We start from the raw sequence: 22,929 nt of genomic DNA, 5'->3' as shown, positions 1-22,929 counted from the left end.
AACATGTTAGTGAAAAAAAAAATTCTGTAAGTGAAGAAAAGGGAAAAGGTTCCACTTAAAGTGAGGAAAGATGAAATCAGAACAAGCATGTTTAGAAAACAACCAGTAGAGAGTCAGAGAAAAATAAGAACAAACAAAATCACTGAGTTCAAGAACTGAGTTTCCTCCAAATATGGAATCTAAGGAACGGAAAAAAATGACCCAAAAAAGCACTATAAAAATAAATGGTGGGGCTTCCCTGGTGGCGCAGTGGTTGAGAGTCCGCCTGCCGATGCAGGGGACACGGGTTCGTGCCCTGGTCCGGGAGGATCCCACATGCCGCGGAGCGGCTGGGCCCGTGAGCCATGGCCGCTGAGCCTGCGCTCCGCAACGGGAGAGGCCACAACAGTGAGAGGCCCACGTACCGCGAAAAAAAAAAAATGGTGGAGGGAAGCAGAATTTCATTTGGTTATGGTTTTTGAAGTGCCAGAATTCAGTGAGCAAAACTAGAGCTTTTACATTTAGAAACTCTTATCAAGTTCTTTCCTATCAACCTGTTTCCATGAAATGAGTTCAATAGGCTACAATATTAGCGATATTAATATTTTATGTTCTTGACTGTCAAGGAAATCTTTTAATGAAACTGCCTAAGTATGTAGGTAGATTCTATTTGCTCACTTGTAAAGTCAACTGGTTATTCTGCAGCTACACAACTTGGTACTTACTGAATTATGTACTATATCTTTCACAAGGTAAGAAACAAATTTAATTGTTTAATAAATCACTACTGATCGATTTGGGATGCTTGGAAAGCCAAGCAGCCCAAGATTCAAGCCTAGAAGTAGGACAAACATACTTCTGTCCTTCCCCCAAAGACGAGAAACCATGCAATAATGACAGACTGAAGAGGGACCTCAAAGTCTCATTCCTATACATGAGACTTTCCAAAAGTGCAATTCAATTTCTTCTTTCTTTGGTAAGGCCTAATCTTGCTACTCGGGGACACAGTAAATTCTCTAAAGTCATTCACTTGGAAGAGCCACTGGACTGATGGACATTTATTATACTTAGTCTGCTTTAAGCATGGTGGGTATCAGTTGCATACAGCACACTTTTTGAGCAAATGTAAGCACTGGCCAGGTTTAAATTTCCTATGCTGCATTCCACAGCACCTCATGGAACCATACATACCACCACTCCTCACAAAAAAAGGAACAGTGGAAAAGCCCATCTGCCTTTCTTTTAGTTTAATAAAAAATATTTGCACCATTATTTTTCTTTTTCTCCATTAAAAAAGCCTGGTCTATGTGTTTAATGAAATGCCTGTCAGCTGTATTCCCCTGGACAACTACAAACCATTATTCTTTAAAATATCAGTATATAGAAGCAGATGTAGGGAGCTAATGTGTATGAAAATAAACAAAAACGTAGCTCTGGAACCCATCCTCCCCAATGAAAATGCTACAAACAGATAGCACACGGAAGAAACTGAAGCCCTGGTCCTGCACAGCTCTAGCAGGGGAAAGAGTCATTTTCTTCCAAAATTACTACAGAGATATCAATGAACATGCTAATCACAACTAGAATCCTCCTGCTGGTAATTTTGAGAGTGGCTCTTAAAGGTTCTGAACTATATTCTCTCCTCAGTTTAAGGTTTCTGTGACTCAAAGCTTTGTAATATCCACTATAAAATATATTATAGACATACTATATACCAATCTCAGATGAGTGTGGGGATCAATCTCAGGTTTCACTTTTTAGTTCTATGACAAGGAGCGTAAATTAGAGCCCTCTGTTCCTCCTACTGTTTAATGTAATACAAGACTCTAGTCAACAGAGACACATATATCACTTAAACATACATCAATTGCCCTACAGAACTATACACTGTTAAGAATGAAGAGGTAAACAAATGATACATATCACTTACAAGCAGCTGTGTGATTCAAGATAAAGTGAAATGGGAAGAAAGGAGAAAGAAGAAAGGCCAAACAACCCAACAACAAAATTCCAATTCTTGTAGCACTGAGTCTGTGAACAGTGCTTACTTGCCCCAATTTTATAAAAATGAAATAAAAATCAGAAAAGGGTATACTGCCTGATTATTTTTTCTTTTATACTCATGAATTCTTAAAAGTTAAAGTAATAATATATATATATATATATATATATTTAAGTGGAAAGTATACCAATTTCACTTTATTAGCCTAATTTCGGAATGGGATGAGGACTATGGGGTTGAGGTCAGGTGTGAAGGAAGAGGGTTAAAATTTGTGACAGCAAAGATCCCTTCAAAATTCTGGTGCAGTCCTCAGTCACTGCAGCCTAATTGTCAGTCAATAGAGTTGAAATCCAGAATACTGAAAGCAGACTCCTGTGCTCCATTTCTGTCCAGGTACTCTTCGGTCACAGTGTGATGAGGTCCACCAGGTTGCCTTTAGGAGGAGTCATGCTGTCAGGAAAGAAATTTACTAAGGTGTCAAAGAGCTGAGTTCTTTGAGCATAGGTGTGATCCACATCGGAAAAGCCTGGTGAAGGAGAGATATAAAGAAACTCATCCACTGTGTTTAAAACTCAACATGTAACAGAAAACCTAGTTGAGAAAAGCAGCAATGTATAATGGAAAAACCAAAACCAAATCAGGCTTTGAAACCAGACAGACATGGGTCCTGATCCCAGTTCTACTACCTAGCAATGGTATGATCTTAGGTAAGGTAATCAGCCTTTCTGCAACTGTTTCCTCAGCTATAAATCTGTGATAATCCTGTTCACGTCATAGGTTTACGGTGCAGATTAAATGCAATTATGTGAAAACCACCTAGCAGAATGACTAGTACTTTAGTAACTAATATTGATTTCTCTTCTTTTCCTTATAAGCATTTTCCTCTTCTAGTCCACTGAGGAATTTTCATTCCTCTTTTCTGACTTTTTAATGCTTTTGAGCAGTAAAAATTTTTTGATAATAAAAATATAATCAAAATGAAAGAGGTCTTTAGAAAGTAGTCTAAAATCATTAAGCCCCGGAGAGCTGCAAGAAGTCTCAGAGAACTGAGTGAAAATACAGACAGCTGAGGTTAAGAAATACATCTATAATACACAGAACGATACCTGGCACATAGGAAATACCATGTATTTATGGTACTATGCATCAGGCTCTATGCTAGGCACACATCATGTGAAAAATAGAGAGCAATGTACTCCTTTTATCTAGATGAATGTTCTAGTAAAAGACATTCTAAAAAGGCTAAGATCATTGAACCGTAAGATATTTTTCCCCCTTAATATCTAGTAAACCCTTAATTTTCAAGTTTACTCCAGCCAAGGAAATATTCAGTGAGATGACTCTTTCCTTTAGTCAGCCAGTAATAGTATTGCTCCCCCCAGCTGCTTCAAATTTTTTATGCACATATGAAGAATGAAAATGAAAAAATAAACAAAGTAGTCTATTGATTTTCTCTATTCCTGAGATGGCTAACTGAATATGAGAGGGCTACTGAATGCCATCAGAAACAGAAATAGTGCCAGAAAGTTCTTTATGCCATGATAATCAGTGAAGACTATTTCAAATTGGACTGATTTTCAGTTAACTTAGAATACAGTTTTAGATGCAATCTGCCTTTTAATCTTGTAAAGAACATGAACAGAACAGAAAGAACATTGCCAAGGATACCAGTTTCCTGGAAGGAAAATAAACAATGCCTCAAGAAAGGTACATTCCTCCTTGTTTAAAAAAAAAAAAAAAATTACTATTTTAAGTGTGAGGGCAAATGTTTACTACTTTGAGATGAGTTTTAGATTTAACAAAGCCTACTACTATATCACAGAAATGAATGGAAGGAAATACTCCAAAATGTAAACAAAGGTTACCTCTGAATGGTGAGATTATATTTTTTCTATTTTATGTTTTTCTGAGTTTTCTAAATTGCTTTATTTTCGACTTATTTTGAAAAATTTCAAACTCACACAAAAGTTTCAAGAATAGTACAACAAACATTCATATACATATATCCTTACCTAGATTAACCAATTGTTAACATTTTGCCACATATTTTTTCATTCTCTCTTGTTCTCTAAGTGTGTTTGTATACCCCACTCATACTTTTTTTGTGGAACTACTTGGGAGTAAATTGTAGACATCTTCACCCCTAAATATTTGAGTTCATTTCACCTAAGAACAAGAACATTCATTTAAATAACTACTATATATTAAATTTAGGAAATTTAACAGTTATGTCTCAAAAATCTTTTTTATAGTCATTTTCCCCACTAATCTAAAATTCAAGATCAAACACTATATTTAGTTATCCAATCTCTTTAGCCTGGAATAGTTCCTCAACCTCTCTGTTTTTTTTTTTTTGTTTGTTTGTGACACTGTTATAAAAAAAACAAAGAGCAGTAATGTAGTAGAATGTATTAAATTTGGGGCGTCTGGTTGCTTCCTTATGATCAGATTCAGTTTATGAAGTTGGCAAGAACACTACATAGAGATGCTGTGTCCTTCTCAATGCATCATCTTAGGAGGCATGTGGTATCAGTTTGTCCCAATACTGAGGATGTTAACTATGATCATCTGGTTAAACTGGTGTATGCCAGATTTCTCCAATGTAAATGTGTACTTTTCTACCTTTGCAGTTAATAAAATATTGATGAGAAGATAGTTTGAAACTGTGCAAATATCCTGTTCTTCAACAGATCTGCACCCAATGATTTTAGCATTAACTGATGATTCTTGCCAAAACAATTATTATGTATATCATGGTGATTTCCTAATTCGACAATTCCTTCTAGATTCATTGGATGACATTAATTGCAAAGAAGAGTTTTCCTTTTCCTTCCTTCATTTTATTTCTCTATTTGCATTAGTATATACTCATGAATCATTTTCTTGTTCAACAGGTTATATCCATTCCTGTCATTATTCATTTTAATACTCATATGTTCTCCCTCTGTATCTTTTTGAAATGTCCCCATTACTTTTTGAGTACATCCTTACTTTCTGGCACAGTAAGATCTCCAAGCTTATATTTACACAGCTCTGGAGTCCGCCATTTTCCCCAGGAACCCTAATTCCTTTTAGTGGCAAATGATATTTAGAAACCAAGATCAGTTGTGCTAATTGCCAGGGGTGGTGTTGTTTCTAGGCCTATACATATATGCACACATATTATACACACATCTATTTAAAAAAAAACAAAATCATGAGTCCATGCTTTTATTGCTAATTCAGTTTTTTAAGAACCTCACAGAGTTCTTCCTCTCCTTATTCCATTCCATGTTTATAGCTCCTTTCTCCTACTAGGAAAACCTACTCCCAGCAATATTTATCCATTTGTTAAACCTAAAACACACAAAACAAGTTCCAGAATTACTATACCCAAACCATTACCAGCAAAATTCAAGATTTCCTTGCCTTTATTGTTTTTAGAATATACTTCACTGATAGTATATAGTCTAAGCTGTATTTAAAAAGGTTTAATTCTCTTTTTTCCCCTACTGTGCAATTATGTTACCAACTTGATAAACATGTCTGTTTGTTCCTGTTCGTATTCAACTTTAGGGCTTTTCACATCTTTTATTTTATTTTCTTTACTTGTAAAAATGCTGTGGTACATTATATTTTTAAGAGAAGCTACTGATTCTGTGATAGTACTCTATAAAATAATACCATTTTCATGAGATCAAATGATTTAGGAGGGAAGGAACAAACACTGAGTCTCTACTACATGCTAGTTTCTTTACGTATGACATTTCATTGTCACAAAAATAACCCAACAAAGCAGTTACCATAAACTCCAATTTCAGATGCAACACTTAAGAGAGTCAGTCATTTAATAAGGCATCACAGTTGGTGAGGAAAGAGAATGGAGCGTGAACCCAGGTCTGACTCCAAAGCCCATTTATTTTTATTAACTGAGTGCTTATTAAATTGTAGTCAATGTGCTAAATTCATTTAATCCTCAAAAAAACCTTTTATTTTTATTCACCTTTTACCAATAAGGAACTTGAAATTTACACTCTCATTAGATGAATGGTTAAATTATAGTAGATCCCTATTATGGAATACTGTGTATCACTTACAAATACAATAAATCTAGTACAGTTTCATGTAAGCACCTCCAAGCCACATCATTAAATTTTAAAAAGTTATGTGGAGAATACATGTTTTTATATTATGTAATAAATAAAACCAGAAAACATAAAACCATACATCTGTGTGTGTGTGTGTGTGTGTGTGTGTGTGTGTGCGTCCATATATACGGTTGATCCTCATTATTCACAGATTCCATATTTGTACATTTGCTTATTTGCTAAAATTTGTAACCCCCAAATCAGCATTTGTGCCACTTTTGTGGTCACTCACAGACATACACAGAGTGGCAAAAATCTGAGTCACCACATGTAAATATATGTTCTCAACTGAGGTCAACTAGGTAATGCTCTGCCTTCTTGTTTTAGCCCTCATACTATAAACAAGTGTCCTTTTCACAGTCTACTTGGTGTCATGTTCTTCAAATTCTGTGTTTTTTGTTGGTGACTTCACCGCTGAAAACGGCCCCCAAGCGTGGTGCTAAAGTGCTGGCTAGTGTTCCTAAGTGCAAGAAGGCTGCAATGTGCCTTATGAAGAAAATACAGGTTAGATAAGCTTCGTTCAGGAAATGAGTTATAGTGCTCTTGGTGTGAGTTCAATGTTAATGAATCAACAGTATAAATACACAAGTAAGGTGTGTTCCTGTTGAAAGAAAGCAACATTATATTATTAATCAATTGACAAAAAGTCTGTGACAAGAGGCTTACAGGAACCTATCTCTGTATTTTCCATAGGAGCAAAGGGTCAGTATTCACCAGTTCAGTGTTATAGGTGACTTCATAGACTATTACTGTGAATAATGGGAATCAACTCTACCTGTATGTCGGTGTATAAAGATCTGCCAAATACAAGTGGTTACACTTGGAAGCAGGCAGGGACTGAGGGAAGTTGTTCAAAGAGAATCTTAATATTTTAAAAAAATGCATTAAAAATGGGTGGGGCACCAGGAAACTCATCAACAGCAACATGACTACTTAAATGGTAGAGACAGGACAAAAAAGGTTGTATTGATTTTAAATCTCATACTCCTAATTACTGTTTCTCTCATTTTCACCATACAGTGGAATGAGGAACTTATCGCTCAGAGTAGTGGAAACTGGTAAAGCTCAATGAGAGGTAAGTACAGTTAGTGATTTAGTTCTGAAGCCGAACTACTAAGGTGTGAATCCTGGATTTGCTACTCACTAGCACTATTCCTGGGCGACTTACTTTAGCCTCTCTGTGTTCCAGTTTCTTCACATATAATAGAAGGGGATCATACTAGTGCTACTTCATAGGGTTATTATGAAGATTAAGTGAGTTATTACATGTAAAGTGTTTAGAATAGTACCTGGTCCCACAGTAAGTGCTCAATAAATAATAGCTATCACTTTATCATTACTATTGTGACTGAAGACAATGACTGCTCTAAAAGAAAGTGACCTATTAGAAATATACTTTTTAAAAAATTTTTTTCAAAAATTTATTTTATTTATTCATTTTTTTGGGCTGCATTGGGTCTTCATTGCTGCGCACAGGCTTTCTCTAGTTGTGGCAAGCGAGGTCTAATCTTTGTTGTGGTGTACGGGCTTCTCACTGCAGTGGCTTCTCGTTGCAGAGCACGGGCTCTAGGTGCGCGGGCTTCAGCAGTTGTGGCACGTGGGCTCAGTAGTTGTGGCTTGCAGGCTCTAGAGCGCAGGCTCAGTAGTTGTGGTGCACGGGCTTAGTAGCTCTGCAGCATGTGGGATCTTCCCGGCCCAGGGCTTGAACCCGTGTCCCCTGCGTTTGCAGGTGGATTCTTAACCACTGTGCCACCAGGGAAGCCCCAGGAATATACTTTTAAGTTAACATCCTATACAGGCTAGGTAGCTTTTCCTATTTATGGTAATAAGGAAGAAATAGCAAGAATTCTCATTTTTCTCCTAGATAGAAGTTTCTTTGTGTTTACGTTTCTTATTTCTAAAATAAACTCATTATTATATGAAAATCACCTGTAAACATGTGGGCTAAAGACAGGAGGTTGAAGAAAGTCTCTTGCTGAAATCTAAGTTTGGTGGATTTAGTACACGTATAAAGGCTAAAAGGGCACAGTAGGGGTGGGATAGGGAGAGTGGGAGGGAGGGAGACGCAAGAGGGAAGAGATATGGGAACATATGTATATGTGTAACTGATTCACTTTGTTATAAAGCAGAAAGTAACACACCATTGTAAAGCAATTATACCCCAATAAAGATGTTTAAAAAAAAAAAAAAAAGGGCACAGTAAATGCTGTGAAACCCCTAAGGCTCCTCATTCACAAATGTCAACACACTGCCAAAGAGCACTGTACTTTAGACATAAAATATTTTAAACAGCTGTCTGAATTCATACTTGCACATCGCATACGGACTATAAAACTTCTAAAGAAAGGTGTGAAGACCAAGAAAGGCAATATGCTTCTACAGACCAGATTTTCCCTGTCACATACCTTGCTGAAAATATGCTCTTAAAATTAGCAGAAAGCCCAAGTTCAAGCTTCAAAGTGCCCACAGCCACAGACACAGACACAGTAGCTCTAAGCTAAAGATCCCCAAAGGTTATTTTTCTCCGAAGTCAGTCATTTTTCAAAACTAAGATAATGCCAGCTGTTTGCAAATCATTTTCCATCTTTCTAAATCTTTAAATTACATATAACATTAGTAAATACTTTAATTCTAAGAGGTTAAGATAAACTGGATGAATTCTGAAGGAAGTCAGACAGCTTGGTTGAGCCAATTTTGGCAGGACATAATTTAGAAAACAAAATATTCAGTCATCTATACATGAAAAGTGTATACATCTATACATAAAATAACCCATTAGATTTCAATTCTAAGTGGCGTAAAGGTAAAACAATCAGAAAATGAATGAGAACCAGGAACTCTAAATAGGCATGAAACCTTATGAAAGGTACTTTTCGTTTATAAATAATATATCAAATTTCTCCTTATTAAAATTAGCATATAACCTGAATTTGCTCCTCATCCAAATTCACCAATGTTACAAAAATGACATTTATAAAGAAGGTAGTAATACGAGTACCTGAATGGAGCACTTACTAAGTATTTCATTTTGTTGTTTTTCATAATTACTTAATTCTCTCAACAACTTGAGGTAAATACTCTGCTTACCTCTATTTTATAGATGAAGAACTTAATGCTTAGAAAGGTGAATTGTTCAAAGTCACTTTTAAAATTAGCAAGTGGCAGAGCTGATAGCTAAACCTAGATTCTGACCCTTAACCACTATACTACACTCTTATCTCTTAACTACTAAACTGCCTCCCTTCAGACAGGGAGGAAGAAACAAAACCCCACAGAAAATTTCCCTTTTTGTATTTTTTTCTGTTGTGTTTGTACGGATCTCAGTGTACCTGAAGTTTAGAATCCAACTAAAACAAACTGTTCCTGGCAAAATATATTAGCTGACAGTGAATAGGGCAGAGAAAGAAGAAAAGAGTTAAGCTAAAAGTAAAACATTCGCTGACACCAGTCTAACATATTCAAATGACTGCCAAAAAATTCTTGTTCTAAAGGCTAAATATAAGTCAGCCAGAGATATTTCAGTGCTGTCCACCATTAAAATAAAAATAATGGCTCTGGGCTGCAGTACCCATACCTAACAAGGCACACATTTATTCAAAGTGAATATCTATACGCAAGGCTCTCAGTTCCTGTTATCACTAAACCTGTTTCAAATGATAAAATTCAAAAGGGCGTGAACTTTCCAAAATAATGCCTATAACTAGACTCTCCATCTTAGGGCTGAGATTTCTAACAACCTGAAAACATTTTTTAAAAGCCCTTTGAGTGTATGGGATAGTGGTAAACAATTATATAAATTTTTAGGAGAACCTACTGGAGTTACGTTTTATAGCAGTCCTCTTGCCCTGTGGAATCCTACATATTCTGGAATTAGAACTCAGGACTGCAGTTGCCTTGATCAGTAGAGTAGCCTCAATTACTCATTAAGGAAAAACAAAACAAAGGGCAAGACCCCAAGAAACACTACTACTATTTCCATCCCAGTGAGAAACACCATCATTGTATGTCTCTGTTTTTTTTTCATTTGAGGTATGTTTCACCTTTAAAAGACAAAAGGTCAAACAATGAAGAAATTAAACTGATATTCCAAAGTGTTATTTAATTCCAAAGATAAAGAGAAGTATTTATATTACATACGCTGGAAAATTTCGATACTATTGCTGGACTCTAAGGCAAATTAAAAATAGCACCAGCATTAATGAGATTAATATGCATTCACTGTGTGACTGCATAATGACAAGAGGAAAGTTGGAAATTCCCATACTACAAAAGGCTACTATCTTGTTGAAAAACTGAAGCTATAATGACTTATCCTAACTAAAAGATCCTTGAAAATTCACCTGACTAAAGCTCTGGATTCTGGAACTTCTAGACTCCCCACTTTACTACAATCTAGTTTAACTACGTTAATAATTCATTAATACTAAATGAGAGTACTACTAAGTGAAAACTGATGCCCATATCTGGGATGCTTGAGAAACACTTGGAACAATTAAGATACCAACATACAAAAATATCCATTTTCAGGAAAGAGGTAATTCGTTCTTCTGCTCCCAAACATTTATTTCATTGCCCACTCCATCACCATTCTGTTGACACCACACAATTTCACAAAGAACAAACAGGAAAACCATTCAACCAGCAAGTGTTAACTCATGGTAAGTATATCAGTAATACAGTCTGCATTCCAAAACAATGTTATACAAATTAATTTATTTTGATCAGGCTTCTATTGTCATCTGTTTGCATAATAACCCAGCAATTGGTGTAATAGGAACTGCAAACTGATCCATGAACTGGGGACTGATACCTGGAAAATAACCTTGTAGCAGGTTATTAGAAATTTTGCATGCTACCTTGAAACTTGCTTCATTTGTTTGGATGACATCTCATCTGATGTTTCATTCAAAAGAAATCAAAGTCCAACCTCCCAAATTCTAGGGCATATGGCCGGATAAATTACATTGGAATACTTACCTAGAGCTGTGAAATCTGAACCAGATTTAAACAGAGCTGAAGCCAGGAGCTGAAACTGTGGGCGGGGTGGGGGGGAGAGAAAAAAGCAAATTAGCTAGGTAAGCACATTGGAGAAAAAACTCCTATAATTTCGACCATTCATTAGCCACTGGATGTCTCCGCACGTGTTGCATAAGTCTATTCACCAAAAAGTGGCAAGAAGAACACCGTATTTAGATTAAACAACATGCTGACTTTTCTAGTGGACTGCTATTATCATTTTCCAAAATACTAGACCAAGTCCTGGAATTATTTTATTTTAAAAATATATTAAAGTATGTATTTATTAAGGAACAATAGGTCAACTGAAATATAAAATATTACTCACTACCATATGATCCAGCAATTCCACTCTTGAGTATACATCCAAAGAAAATGAAAACACTAATTTGAAAAGATACATGCACTCCAATGTTCACAGCAGCATTATTTACAATAGCCTGATATGGAAGCAACCTAACTGTCCATCAACAGATGAATGGATAAAGAAGATGTGGTATATATATACAATGGGACACTACTCAGCCATAAAAAAGAATGAAATAATGCCATTTGCAACAACATGGATGGACCTAGAGGGTATTATGCTAAGTGAAATAAGCCAGACAGAGAAAGACAAATACCAGATGTTACCACTTATACGTGGAACCTAAAGAATAAATGAATGAATAAAACAAAACAGAAAGACTCACAGATAGAACAAACTAGTGGTTACCAATGGGAAGATGGAAAGGGGTAGGGGCAGGACAGAGATAAGAGGTACAAACTACTATGTATAAAATAAATAAGCTACAAAGATACATTGTACAGCACAGGGAATATAGCCAGTATTTTATAATAACTTTAAATGGGATATAATCTATAAAAGTATTGAATCACTATTTTACACACCTGAAACTAATATAATATTGTAAATCAACTATACTTCGATTAAAGAAAAAGAAAATTAGGGGCTTCCCTGGTGGCACAGTGGTTGAGAATCTGCCTGCTAATGCAGGGGACACAGGTTCGAGCCCTGGTCTGGGAAGATGCCACATGCCACGGAGCAACTAGGCCCGTGAGCCACAACTACTGAGCCTGCGCGTCTGGAGCCTGTGCTCCGCAACAAGAGAGGACACAATAGGGAGAGGCCCATGCACCGCAATGAAGAGTGGCCCCCGCTTGCCGCAACTGGAGTAAAGCCCTCGCACAGAAACAAAGACTCAACACAGCCAAAAATAAATAAACAAACCAATGAATCGACATTAAAAAAAAAGAACGTATGATGTAGAAGTAGCACCACCCTTCAAGGTGGAGAAGAATTCACCTATCTACCACTACCCCTTCTTCCTTAAAAAAAAAAAAAAAAAAGAAAAATTACTCATTTGGGAATCTATCACATATAGAGAGACTGATGCCCTGTATATTAGTAAATATGAATTCTCACTTCAAAAATAAATGCATGCTACTGTAAAACACCTGATGTCTCTGTGTAAATCAAACTCTGAGAAAAAAAGCATGGTTATTATGCATAAGCCATCCCTAAATTACAACTTAGATTGGTATTCCATGGTCATATATAATTGTATTGTTATATAATTATAAAGGCTCAAAGGTCTTTTTTACATTGAAAAAATGTTGTGTTGATTAGATTCCCAGGCTAGCCAGAGTTAGTTTAAATCAGACAATGCAACTGAACAATGACAAAATAAGATAAAAGTATTGCATCACTTGTACTTTAACAAATTGGTACAGAAATAAAACTTTAGGAGAACTATTCATATTTATCTTGAATGAGGATGCTGGAAAACAGGTCAGTTAAAGGAAGGAATAAGAGTATACAAATGAGTTGAATCTCAGTGGAGTTTACTTGGCACTTTGCAAGACTTGAGCAGTTCATACCACTGATTCTTCAGGACGTATTTCACACTTGTACTTGTAGCCTTCAAAATTTCAGGTATCAGTCACCTGATTAATCATCCTTTGAATGTAAGAAACTGGACAAATTAGTTAGGAAAAAAGGGGATAAAAGGAAGAGCTAAAAATATATGAAACTTCTTCATATATTCTGGGTATCAGTCCTCTGTCAGACATATCTACTGCAGATATTATTTGGTCTGAGGCTTGTCTATTTTTATTTTTATTTTTAATTTTTGGCCGCATGGTGTGGCCTGTGGGATATTAGTTCCCCGACCAGGTATCGAACACAGGCCCTCTGCCATGAAACCGTGAAGTCCCAATCACTGGACCATCAAGGAATTCCCTCATCTATTTTTTTTTGATAATGTCTTTTAATGAGTAGAAATTTTAATTTTGTTGAAGTCCAATTTGTCAACTTTTTCTTTTATTATTAGTGCCTTTTGTGTCATGTCCAAGAAAGCTTTGCTTATCCCAAAGTTGTGAAGATAATCTGTTTTCTTCTTAAAGGTTCATTGTTTTGGGTTTTATACTTAGATCCATAATCCATCTTAATTTTTGTGTTAAGAGTGAAATAGGGGTCGACGGGCTTCCCTGGTGGCGCAGTGGTTGAGAGTCCTCCTGCTGATGCAGGGGACACGGGTTCGTGCCCCGGTCCGGGAAGATCCCACATGCCACGTAGCGGCTAGGCCCGTGAGCCATGGCCGCTGAGCCTGTGCGTCCGGAGCCTGTGCTCCGCAATGGGAGAGGCCACAACAGTGAGAGGCCCACGTACCGCTAAAAAAAAAAAAAAAAAAAAAAAGTGAAATAGGGGTTGAGATATCCAGTTATTTAGCACTATTTGTTTAAAAAACCTTTCTGTTCCTTATTGGACTTGGTGCTCTGGTCAAAAAAATAAACTGACTGCATATATATGAGTCTGTTTCTGAACTCTATTCTGTTCTATTGATCTATTTGTCTATCCTTAAGCCAGTACCACACCACCTTGATTACTATGGCTCTATACAGAGTCCTGAAATCAGGTAGTAAGTATGAGACCTCCAACTTTTTCTTTTTTCAAGATTGTTTTAGCTAGTCCAGAGCCTTTGCATTTTGACTAAATTTTAGAATAAGTTTGTCTATCTCCTCAACAACAAAGAAACCCAAACTGACTGGAATATTGACAGGAACTGCATTAAATTATAAACCGATTTGGGGAGAATGGGCATCTCAACACTTTTTAGTCTTTCAAACCACAAATGTGATTTATTTCTCCATCTATTTAGGTATTCTTTAATTTGTCATCTAAAAATGCAAACAATTTTACTTCCTCCTTTCAAATCTATATGCTGATTATTTCTTTTTCTTACCATATCGTACTAGCTAGGACTTCTGGCACAATGCTAAATAGAGGTGTTGAAGCAGACAACCTTTCCTTGTCATAATCTTAGGGGAAAGGGTTTAATGTTTTACAGTTAACTATGGTACTAGCTGTATGTTTTTCACAGATGCCCTTTATGAGATTTATGATGTTTCCTTTATTCCTGATTTGTTAAGAATTTTTATCATCAATGGGTTTTGCATTCTGTCAAATGATTTTCTTCACTTATTGAGGTGATCTGTGGTTTTTCTCTTTCATTCTGCCAATGTGGTGAAATATACTGATTTTCAAATGTGAAACCAACCTTGTACTCCTAGCATAAACCCCCTCTTGGCTATTGTGCATTAACCTTTTTATATATTGCTGGATTCAGTTAACTAAAATTTTCTTAAGAATTTTGTATCTACATTCACAGGGCTATTGGTCTGTAATTTTCTTTGCTTGTAATGTCTTTTTTGGGTTTTTACATCAGAGTTAAGCTGCTTCATAAAAGGATTTAGAAGGTGTTCTGTCTTATTCTGATTTCTACAAATCTATACCAAATTGGCATTTTTTTCTTCCTTAAAGGGTTGATAGAATTTACTGATATAGCCATCCAGGCCTAGTATTTTCTCTCTTGGAAAGTTTTCAATTACAAATTCAATCTCTGTAATTGATATGGAGTTCCTTAAGATTTTCTAATTCTTCTTGTGTTAGTTTTGGTAAGTTGTATCTTTCAAGAAATTTGTCCATTTCATCAAGTTGCTGAATTTGTTGACAAACTTGTTCATAATATCTCCTTAGTACACTTTTAATGTAGGTAGGGCTGTAATGATCTCCCCTTTTCATTTGTGATGCTGATAATTTATGTTTTCATTATTTGTTTCCTTGATAAGTCTTGCTAGAGGTTGACCAATTTTAGTCACTTTTTCAAAGAACAAACTTTTCACTTTTTATATTTTTTCTACTGTTTCCTATTTTACTAATTTCCTATATTCTAGTGAATACTTATTTGGGGTTAATTTGTTGCTCTTTTCTAACTTCTAAGATGAAAGATAAACTTCACTGGCTCTAAACAGAAGGATGGGGAGAAAACTGTTACTTTAACCATCCAATTAAATAAGTGGCACTGCTATGTACTGGCCTAGACTTTTAACAGGTACTGAGTAATAGTACATAATCTGAATAAAGTCAGTCCTCTCCCCCCAGCTTCAGACTTGAACATCCAACTATCACTTCAACATCTCAAGCTGGCTGTTTCACAGGCAACTCAAACTGAACATATGCAAAATTAAACTCCTGATTCCAGTCAGGAGGCTCCACCTTCTCATTTCAGTTGACAGTAACTCCATCCTTCTAGCTTTTCAGGCTCAAAACTTTGGAGTCATTTCCTTCAAACCCTACATCCAATCATAAAATTCCGTTGGTTCTACCTTTAAAATATACTGAGGGGACTTCCCTGGTGGCGGAGTGGTTAAGAATCTGCCTGTCAATGCAGGGGACATGGGTTCCATCCCTGGTCCAGGAAGATTCCACATGCCGCAGACCAACTAAAAGCCCGTGCGCCGCAACTACTGAGCCTGCACTCTAGAGCCCGCATGCCACAACTACCGAGTTCACGCACTGCAACTACTGAAGTCTATGTGCCTAGAGCCCATGCTCTGCAGCAAGAGAAGCCACCCAATGAGAAGCCCGCGCACCGCAAAGAAGAGTAAACCCCGCTCGCTGCAACTAGAGCAAGCCCGCGTGCAGCAACGAAGACCCAATGCAGCCAAAAAAGTATATACATACATACATACATGTATATAAATAAATACATATAGAGAGAGAGAGAGGGAGGGAGGGAGGGAGGGAGGGAGAGAGAATCTGATCTATTTTACTTCTCACCATTTCTATTGCTACTACTTTGCTCTGAGCAACAATCCCCCTTGCTTAGATTTCTACACCTCCCTCATATTCTCTTTGCCTCCATCCTTGTTCCCTTTTAGTCTATTCTCAATACAGTAGTCAGAGTGACCTAACTAAAACATAAAGCAGATGATATCACTCCTCTGCATGGACAATACCCTGAACCAGCTCCCTATTCAGAGTAAGAGCCAAAGTCCTAATAATGACTTATGAAGTCATTCATAACCTGTTCTGCCAATCCCTGCTCTTACCTCTTGGACCTCATCTCTGACTGCTTTCACTCTCCTTACCTCTACTCCAGCCACGAGTGTCTCCTTGTTGTTATAAACAAAGCCAAATACTCTCCATCCCAGGGGTCTCTGTTCTAGCCCTCCCTTTGCTAGGAATTATCTTCCCCAAATTATCTACTTAGATCACGCCCTCATATTCTTCAAGTCCTTGTGCAAATCTGATTTCCAAATGAGGTCTATTATGATTATTCTATTTAATACTGCAACTGCCCAATTCTTACCCCTTATATATATATATATATGTATATATATATTTTAAACGTAGATTTTATTTTTGGCTGCGTTGGGTCTTTGTTGCTGCACGCGGGCTTTCCCTAGTTGTGGCAAGCGGGGGCTACTCTTCGTTGCGGTGTGCAGGCTTCTCATTGTGGTGGCTTCTCTTGTGGCAGAGCACGGGCTCTAGGCGCGCAGGCTTCCACAGTTGTGGCTCGAGGGCTTCAGTAGTTGTGACTCGCGGGCTCTAGAGCGCAGGCTCAGTAGTTGTGGCGCACAGGCTTAGTTGCTCTGTGGCATGTGGGATCTTCCCGAACTAGGGCTTGAACCCAGGTCCCCTGCATTGGCAGGTGGATTCTTAACCACTGCGCCACCAGGGAAGTCCCCTTACATTTTTGATCTCTTTTTAACTTTCCTACAATACTTATCAAATTCTAATGCACAGTATAATTTATTTAATATGTTTATTGTTCCCCCCCACTAGTATGTAAGTACCTCCTGGGCAAGTATCTTGTTTGGTTCACTGGTATATCTATTGTACCTAGAAGAATGCCTGGCATATTGTAGGAACTCTACACAATATTTTAAATAAATGACATCAGTACACTGGAAGCTCAGTAGAAAGACAATTAATACAAAGTGTGCAATACTGGCTGAAAACTTGTTTCTCTTGTTCCTTCTCTATTATAGAATCCTCTCTGAAAATGGTAGAATCAGTTTAAGCATCCTTTTCTTGGCCCTTTTCTAGAAAAAAATACAATGCTCATAAGCTTTATTATAAGCTCATCACCAATTTAGAACCCATGCTCTGGAGACTGGAAGAAAGCAAAGAACCATTATTAGTTGATAGTCCACCAGCATTTTGCGACTAAAAGACACAATGATGACCCAGAAAAGGGGGAGAAAGATCTAAAAACCACTTCTGGTTGCTGATAAAATCATTTAATATAATGAAAAATTTGTAAAACGTACATAGAGAACAAAACCAAGCTACTACAGAAAATGAAGAGCAGTAAGGCCTTTCTCAAAAAGGGGAATGATTTCTTACAATGAAAAGCGAAGATCTATATGCCTCACTAACAGATACTGTAAGTACATATATATACACTGGAGCTGTCCCCAAGGGATTTCTTTCCCCAAACGAAATCTGTTCACACGTTTTTAAACAAAAGAATAACCTTACAGACCACTAATTCTCAATTTTTTAGGTGTGTTTTCAGTTTTCCATTGTAAAAGAGCAGACAGAGGAGACTCTTAGGGTGAGGGTATTGTTCTGAAAAAGCTTCTAAAGTGATTCTTATGCTGACATACACATGAATAACATCATTTTTACTAACTTCTACTAGGGTTAAACAACTCTTGATAGATACAGCTTTTCAGAAATGGAGTGGAAGTCTGTGGCATACAAAATCACAATTTGATACTCTTCAGGAAAAGAGAAACCCACTACCAAAATTCTTAAAATGACTGTTTGAACTTGAGATACCTCCCTGTCCTGGACTTTCCTACTAGCTTAGCTTTAAGAGCAAACTGTCTGTTTTCTTTGGCCTACTTGCAACTCACACAGCTGAAATTATTTACTTTGAAACATTTTGTTTTGGTTTGGTTTTAAAAAAGAAAAGAAAAATGAATGTTCCGGATTACAGCCATTTTAGACAGACTATGGTGAAAACACAAGAAAATCCATTTATAACTCTCAAATGCATGGTCTAACAAAATGAACATTAACAGACTCTTCACAACTATGTTCAGTTTATAAGCCATAACAGATTAAACCAAATATATTCTGCTACTTGGCAAAATCGTGACAGTTCTCCCTATTTCAAATAGTATCATGAATTGACTGAAGACTCAAGAAAAGACAATTAACTGTCCTTTTTCAGGGGGTTTTAAAATGTGTTCTGCTGATTCTCCACCTACTGAAGGGTTGTAACCAATACTGAGTGAGAGAACTAGGGCTTATTTTCACAGAAGGCAGCTATGAAAGAGTATTTCTTTGTTTTGGTGCCAAGGACATGCAGGCTCTTCTGCTTGAAAGTACAATGAACCTGGTACCTGAAAGTCATTCAGTCTGATACCTGTGTCAATGCTGAACAGAGGAAAACACTGCTTGATGTTGCTATTACAAAGCCAAAGCACAGCAACAGCTAACAGGATGTAAGGAACAGAACTACATATAATCACCAATTCTGAGAATGGAAGGTAAAATGGATTGCAGTTCAGATGTTGCTAGATGAACTATGAACAAGAATAGTTAGCAAAAGGAAGAAGTGACAAAAGGAATCTTAGAAGTTGGAAGAGAGGTTGTAAGACCATGAAACTCATTGCAGGTATATTCACACACTGTGGATATGCAAATATGCCCTAAGAATATTAAATCTTAGAAACAGCTGCTTCCATCCCATGTTATGTACCACAAAAACTGAAAAGTAATGATCTGTTACTAAGTTCTCAAGCTTAGGGGCTACTGATGAACGAAGTTAGTAGCCTATGGTAAAACTGTACTGCTACAACATTCATATAACTAAATATCAAGCCAGCAAAGATTCTACTCCCACCAACCTCTCTTCACTTTCTCCTTACAATAAAGGAGAGTTTTCTTTCTTCTTTTAGGGGAATTTTCGAGTATCAGTAGAAAAAGTTTATACTGAACTTTATGTAACCCTTAAGTAAAGGAAGTATGGAACTATGGCAGAAGTAAAATTTTTCTATTTCCTTTCCAGTACAAAATCTAATGACTACTTAAAACTTTATACCTGAGAATCCTTTTCTGAGTGGATCACAGGTTTTTGTGTGACTTGAATCTTAGATTACCACATGAAAATACGTCTACTCAATTTTTATTTCATCTGCTCTGTACCATTTTTAAGATTTTTAGTGTCATCATATTTTCCTCACTTTAAACATCCAAGAACAAAGTCAACAAATATAAGTTAGAAAGACAATTTTTCAAATGTTCAATTTCTGAAGTTTATTGCCACCTTTACCTCTTTTGTCTCTTCTGGGTCTGAATGATCCACAGTTATATAAAGATCATTTTGTAGATATTTCAGAGCACTAAGGGGATCCATTTGGGCCTTCTCTTCAAACCTAGAAAATGTAAACAAGAATAATTGTCTAGAGTTATGAAAAAACATCAGAAAAGCCTTTTAAACCCAGACTGGAATACTCTGTATCTGAGAAGATACTGTGGATATCTAAAAATCCTGTGCTTAAGAATCCAGAAGTAAGAATGCTGACACATATATAAATAGCGTACATGTGGAGTCCCTGGAGATGTAATGGTAATGTCAGGCTGTGGTGCTAGAGACTGGATAAGAGCATTTCCAACCCTCCTCTTAAAACTATAAGCTAAGATTAAATCAACTACAAAACATAGTGAATATGTCAAATATTTTATATAACAGAAGTGCAAAATAGCCAAATATGTTTCATAAATAAAAATAATTTCCTAAATTTGTGTCATATACTCTCCACTGGAGGTGTTTAACAGATACTTCAGAAAGTGAAATGAGTAGTTTCTTTTTTTTTTTTGGCGGTACACGGGCCTCTCATTGTTGTGGCCTCTCCCGTTGCGGAGCACAGGCTCCAGATGTGCAGGCCCAGCGGCCATGGCTCACGGGCCCAGCCGCTCCATGGCATGTGGGATCTTCCCGGACCGGGGCACGAACCCGTGTCCCCTGCATCGGCAGGCGGACTCTCAACCACTGCACCACCAGGGAAGTCTAAGTATAGTTTCTTTTAATGAGTATCATTAACACTGATTAGATATTTTTAATGAGACTATTTCCATGTCTCAGTAATAACAAAAGCTGTAGCAATCATTTATCAATCGTTTGTTTTGTGCTAGACACTGTATCAAGTATCTTACATATATCATTTCATGTATCCTCCCATAACTCTATGATGAGAAGTTTATCATCATTTAAAAAAAAAAAAAACAGATGAGGAACTGAGCCTAGTAAATGAACTTGGCCAAGCTAAGACCTAGTAAGTGGCAGAAGTAGAATTAAACTCAAGTGTCCCTGATTCCAAAGCTGAAAGGAAACAAAGGATTTTCTTAAATTAAAAAAGTCTGCTTGGGACTATATATCTATTTAAATAATGATAATTCCTTTTTTAATAGCATAATTAGATATGTATTTATTTCTAATAAACTGGTATGCTTTTCAAAATATTATACAGAAAGAAGACATTTAATTTCATTTGGGAAAGGAAAATAGTGAAGAGCCTTTCACAACTGTGTTCAGCTGATGGCATCAATAATTTCCTGTCTTTAGAGCTAATCTCAGTGATAGGGTACCTGGAGGGGCAAAGACTGGCAAAATATTACAGTTTTCTTGTACCAGATAGTACCCTGATTGTCAGCCAGCCTTACAACCCTCAGATGAGAGTCTTAGGTCCATGTTACTCTTCCATCTTGTCCACAATGAATTAGACCAGAGTTTTGGCACCTGAGCCAAAAGCAATCATCTTGAGTTGATGAGCATTTTTAAAGTGGCCTGGCAGAATTCTTTCCAATAGGGATACTCTCTCTAGGGAACTTTCTGTAAGAAGATACTCTCTTAGAGAATCTGAATGTGAGATACACAAGGACACAAAAAACATACAAAACACAGAAGGCAATAAGCAGAAGATATGAGATGACAGATTCCTTCTCTTCCTATCCTTCTCTCCCTTCCTTCCTACTACCTAGCTACCTAGCCACCTACCGAAGCCATAAGAGAAAGCAGAGTCAGGAAGTAGAACAGGAAAAGCAGACAGAAAGAAGCAGAAAGAGAGAGGCTCAGTTACAAGGAAAGCTACTTCAGTAGCTTCTAGCTATTAGAATTGTCTCAGTATCCTAAACAATTCTCCACCAGGCCTCACTGTTCAAGTGCTGAGGAAGCACCTTAATTTTCTGGATATTCTCATAATAAATTGTTTTTCAGTGAGATATCCTAAGTATGTCTTTATCCTTGTAACCTGATAACTTAACCAACACACACCTACTGTACTATTAAATAAATCCAGCAAAGGGATCCATTTTCCTGGAAGGTGTGTTCTCTCTTTCCTTTTTTAAGCTTTTTTGTTAGCCCACAAAAACTTATTACTGGACTTGTGTCTGCAGTCTAGAATTATATTTCAGCCAACAATTCTGCCCTCTACCTAAAGGAACAAGGAACTAATCATATTAAAATTTTTTTCTTTTGCCCCTTTCCACCCCCAAATCATCAATATATTTGGAAACTTGAATGCTATGCAAAAAAACAGTGGCATTTTATTTTCTGTATTATGTGGCACCATTAAGAACAAAGACACTTTCTTGGCATTCAATATACTTCTCTCCCTTCAAATTTATACTTTAAAATTTATATTTTAACTAAATAGTAGCAAATTTCAAAGGCTGATTATTTGCTACCTTGAAGCAAGGTTGAAACTTGCTACCTTTCAACTTCAGTCACTTTATTTCATGAATCATTCTCACACTCACAAGATTTGCTAGTCTTTCATAATGTAATTAAAAATTTAAATAATTTGTTACTGATTATTTAAATAATTTGTTACTGCTTATTATTTTCCTTATCCACTTTCATTTTTCACTTTGTGCCTTTACTAGCACAAGTCACTAATGATGTTTTGTACTTGAAACTTAAAACATGCCATAATATATATATAATATATATAAATTTCAGATTCCCATAAATTGTCATTTCACCTGTCCACTGACAGATTTTTAAAGGAGAAAAATGACTGCCAAAGATGAAAAATAATACTTCTTAGGATAGGTTGGTTGTGGGAAAATGAATAATTCTACTTACTTCCAGAAGGAATGAAAATTAACTTTCTGGAGGGCAACGTATAATTCATCAAGTCTATCGTTATCCTACAGAAATTTTGATAGGGGTGCATATGGAAGTATATAATAACATTAACTAGAGTGTTATTTATAATTGCAAATAGGTTGGAAATAAGCTAAATATTCAACAAAAGGAGACTAGTTAAGTAAATTACACAGAATAGAACACTATGTAGCCATTATAATTATGATTTGTATTTTTATTTTTTAACATGGTAATAACATCACTCATTAAAAGACATCAGATTCAAAGCAAGATGATCCTTATTTTTTAAACAAACAAAAATTCTATTTGTGCACATAAAATTCAAGGGATACAC

At 36.5% G+C, this 22,929-nt stretch overlaps 1 protein-coding gene across 3 annotated transcripts in view; it reads right to left on the bottom strand.

Annotated features, from left to right (window-relative positions):
- Window positions 1–428: 428 nt before the first annotated feature.
- MKLN1 (muskelin 1) overlaps window positions 429–22,929 on the bottom strand; it is a 178,691-nt gene continuing 156,190 nt past the window's right edge. For 2 of the 3 annotated variants that reach the window (XM_029233749.1, XM_029233751.1), the window contains exons 16-18: window positions 19,758–19,860; window positions 11,086–11,140; window positions 429–2,507 (exon numbers count right to left, since the gene is read on the bottom strand). In XM_029233749.1, the coding sequence (XP_029089582.1) occupies window positions 2,386–2,507; window positions 11,086–11,140; window positions 19,758–19,860 (280 nt within the window). In that variant the 3' untranslated portion in view covers window positions 429–2,385. Of the gene's footprint in view, window positions 2,508–11,085; window positions 11,141–13,795; window positions 13,798–19,757; window positions 19,861–22,929 lie in introns of all 3 variants that reach the window. The other variant, XM_029233750.1, reaches the window with a different exon arrangement.

This window comes from Monodon monoceros, unplaced genomic scaffold, assembly GCF_005190385.1.
Source record: "Monodon monoceros isolate NGI ecotype Baffin Bay Population unplaced genomic scaffold, NGI_Narwhal_1 Super_Scaffold_2, whole genome shotgun sequence".
NCBI classification, from domain to species: Eukaryota; Metazoa; Chordata; class Mammalia; order Artiodactyla; family Monodontidae; genus Monodon; species Monodon monoceros.
The sequence above is the reverse complement of the archived record's forward strand: the minus strand, read 5'-3'. Positions and strand labels throughout refer to the sequence as shown.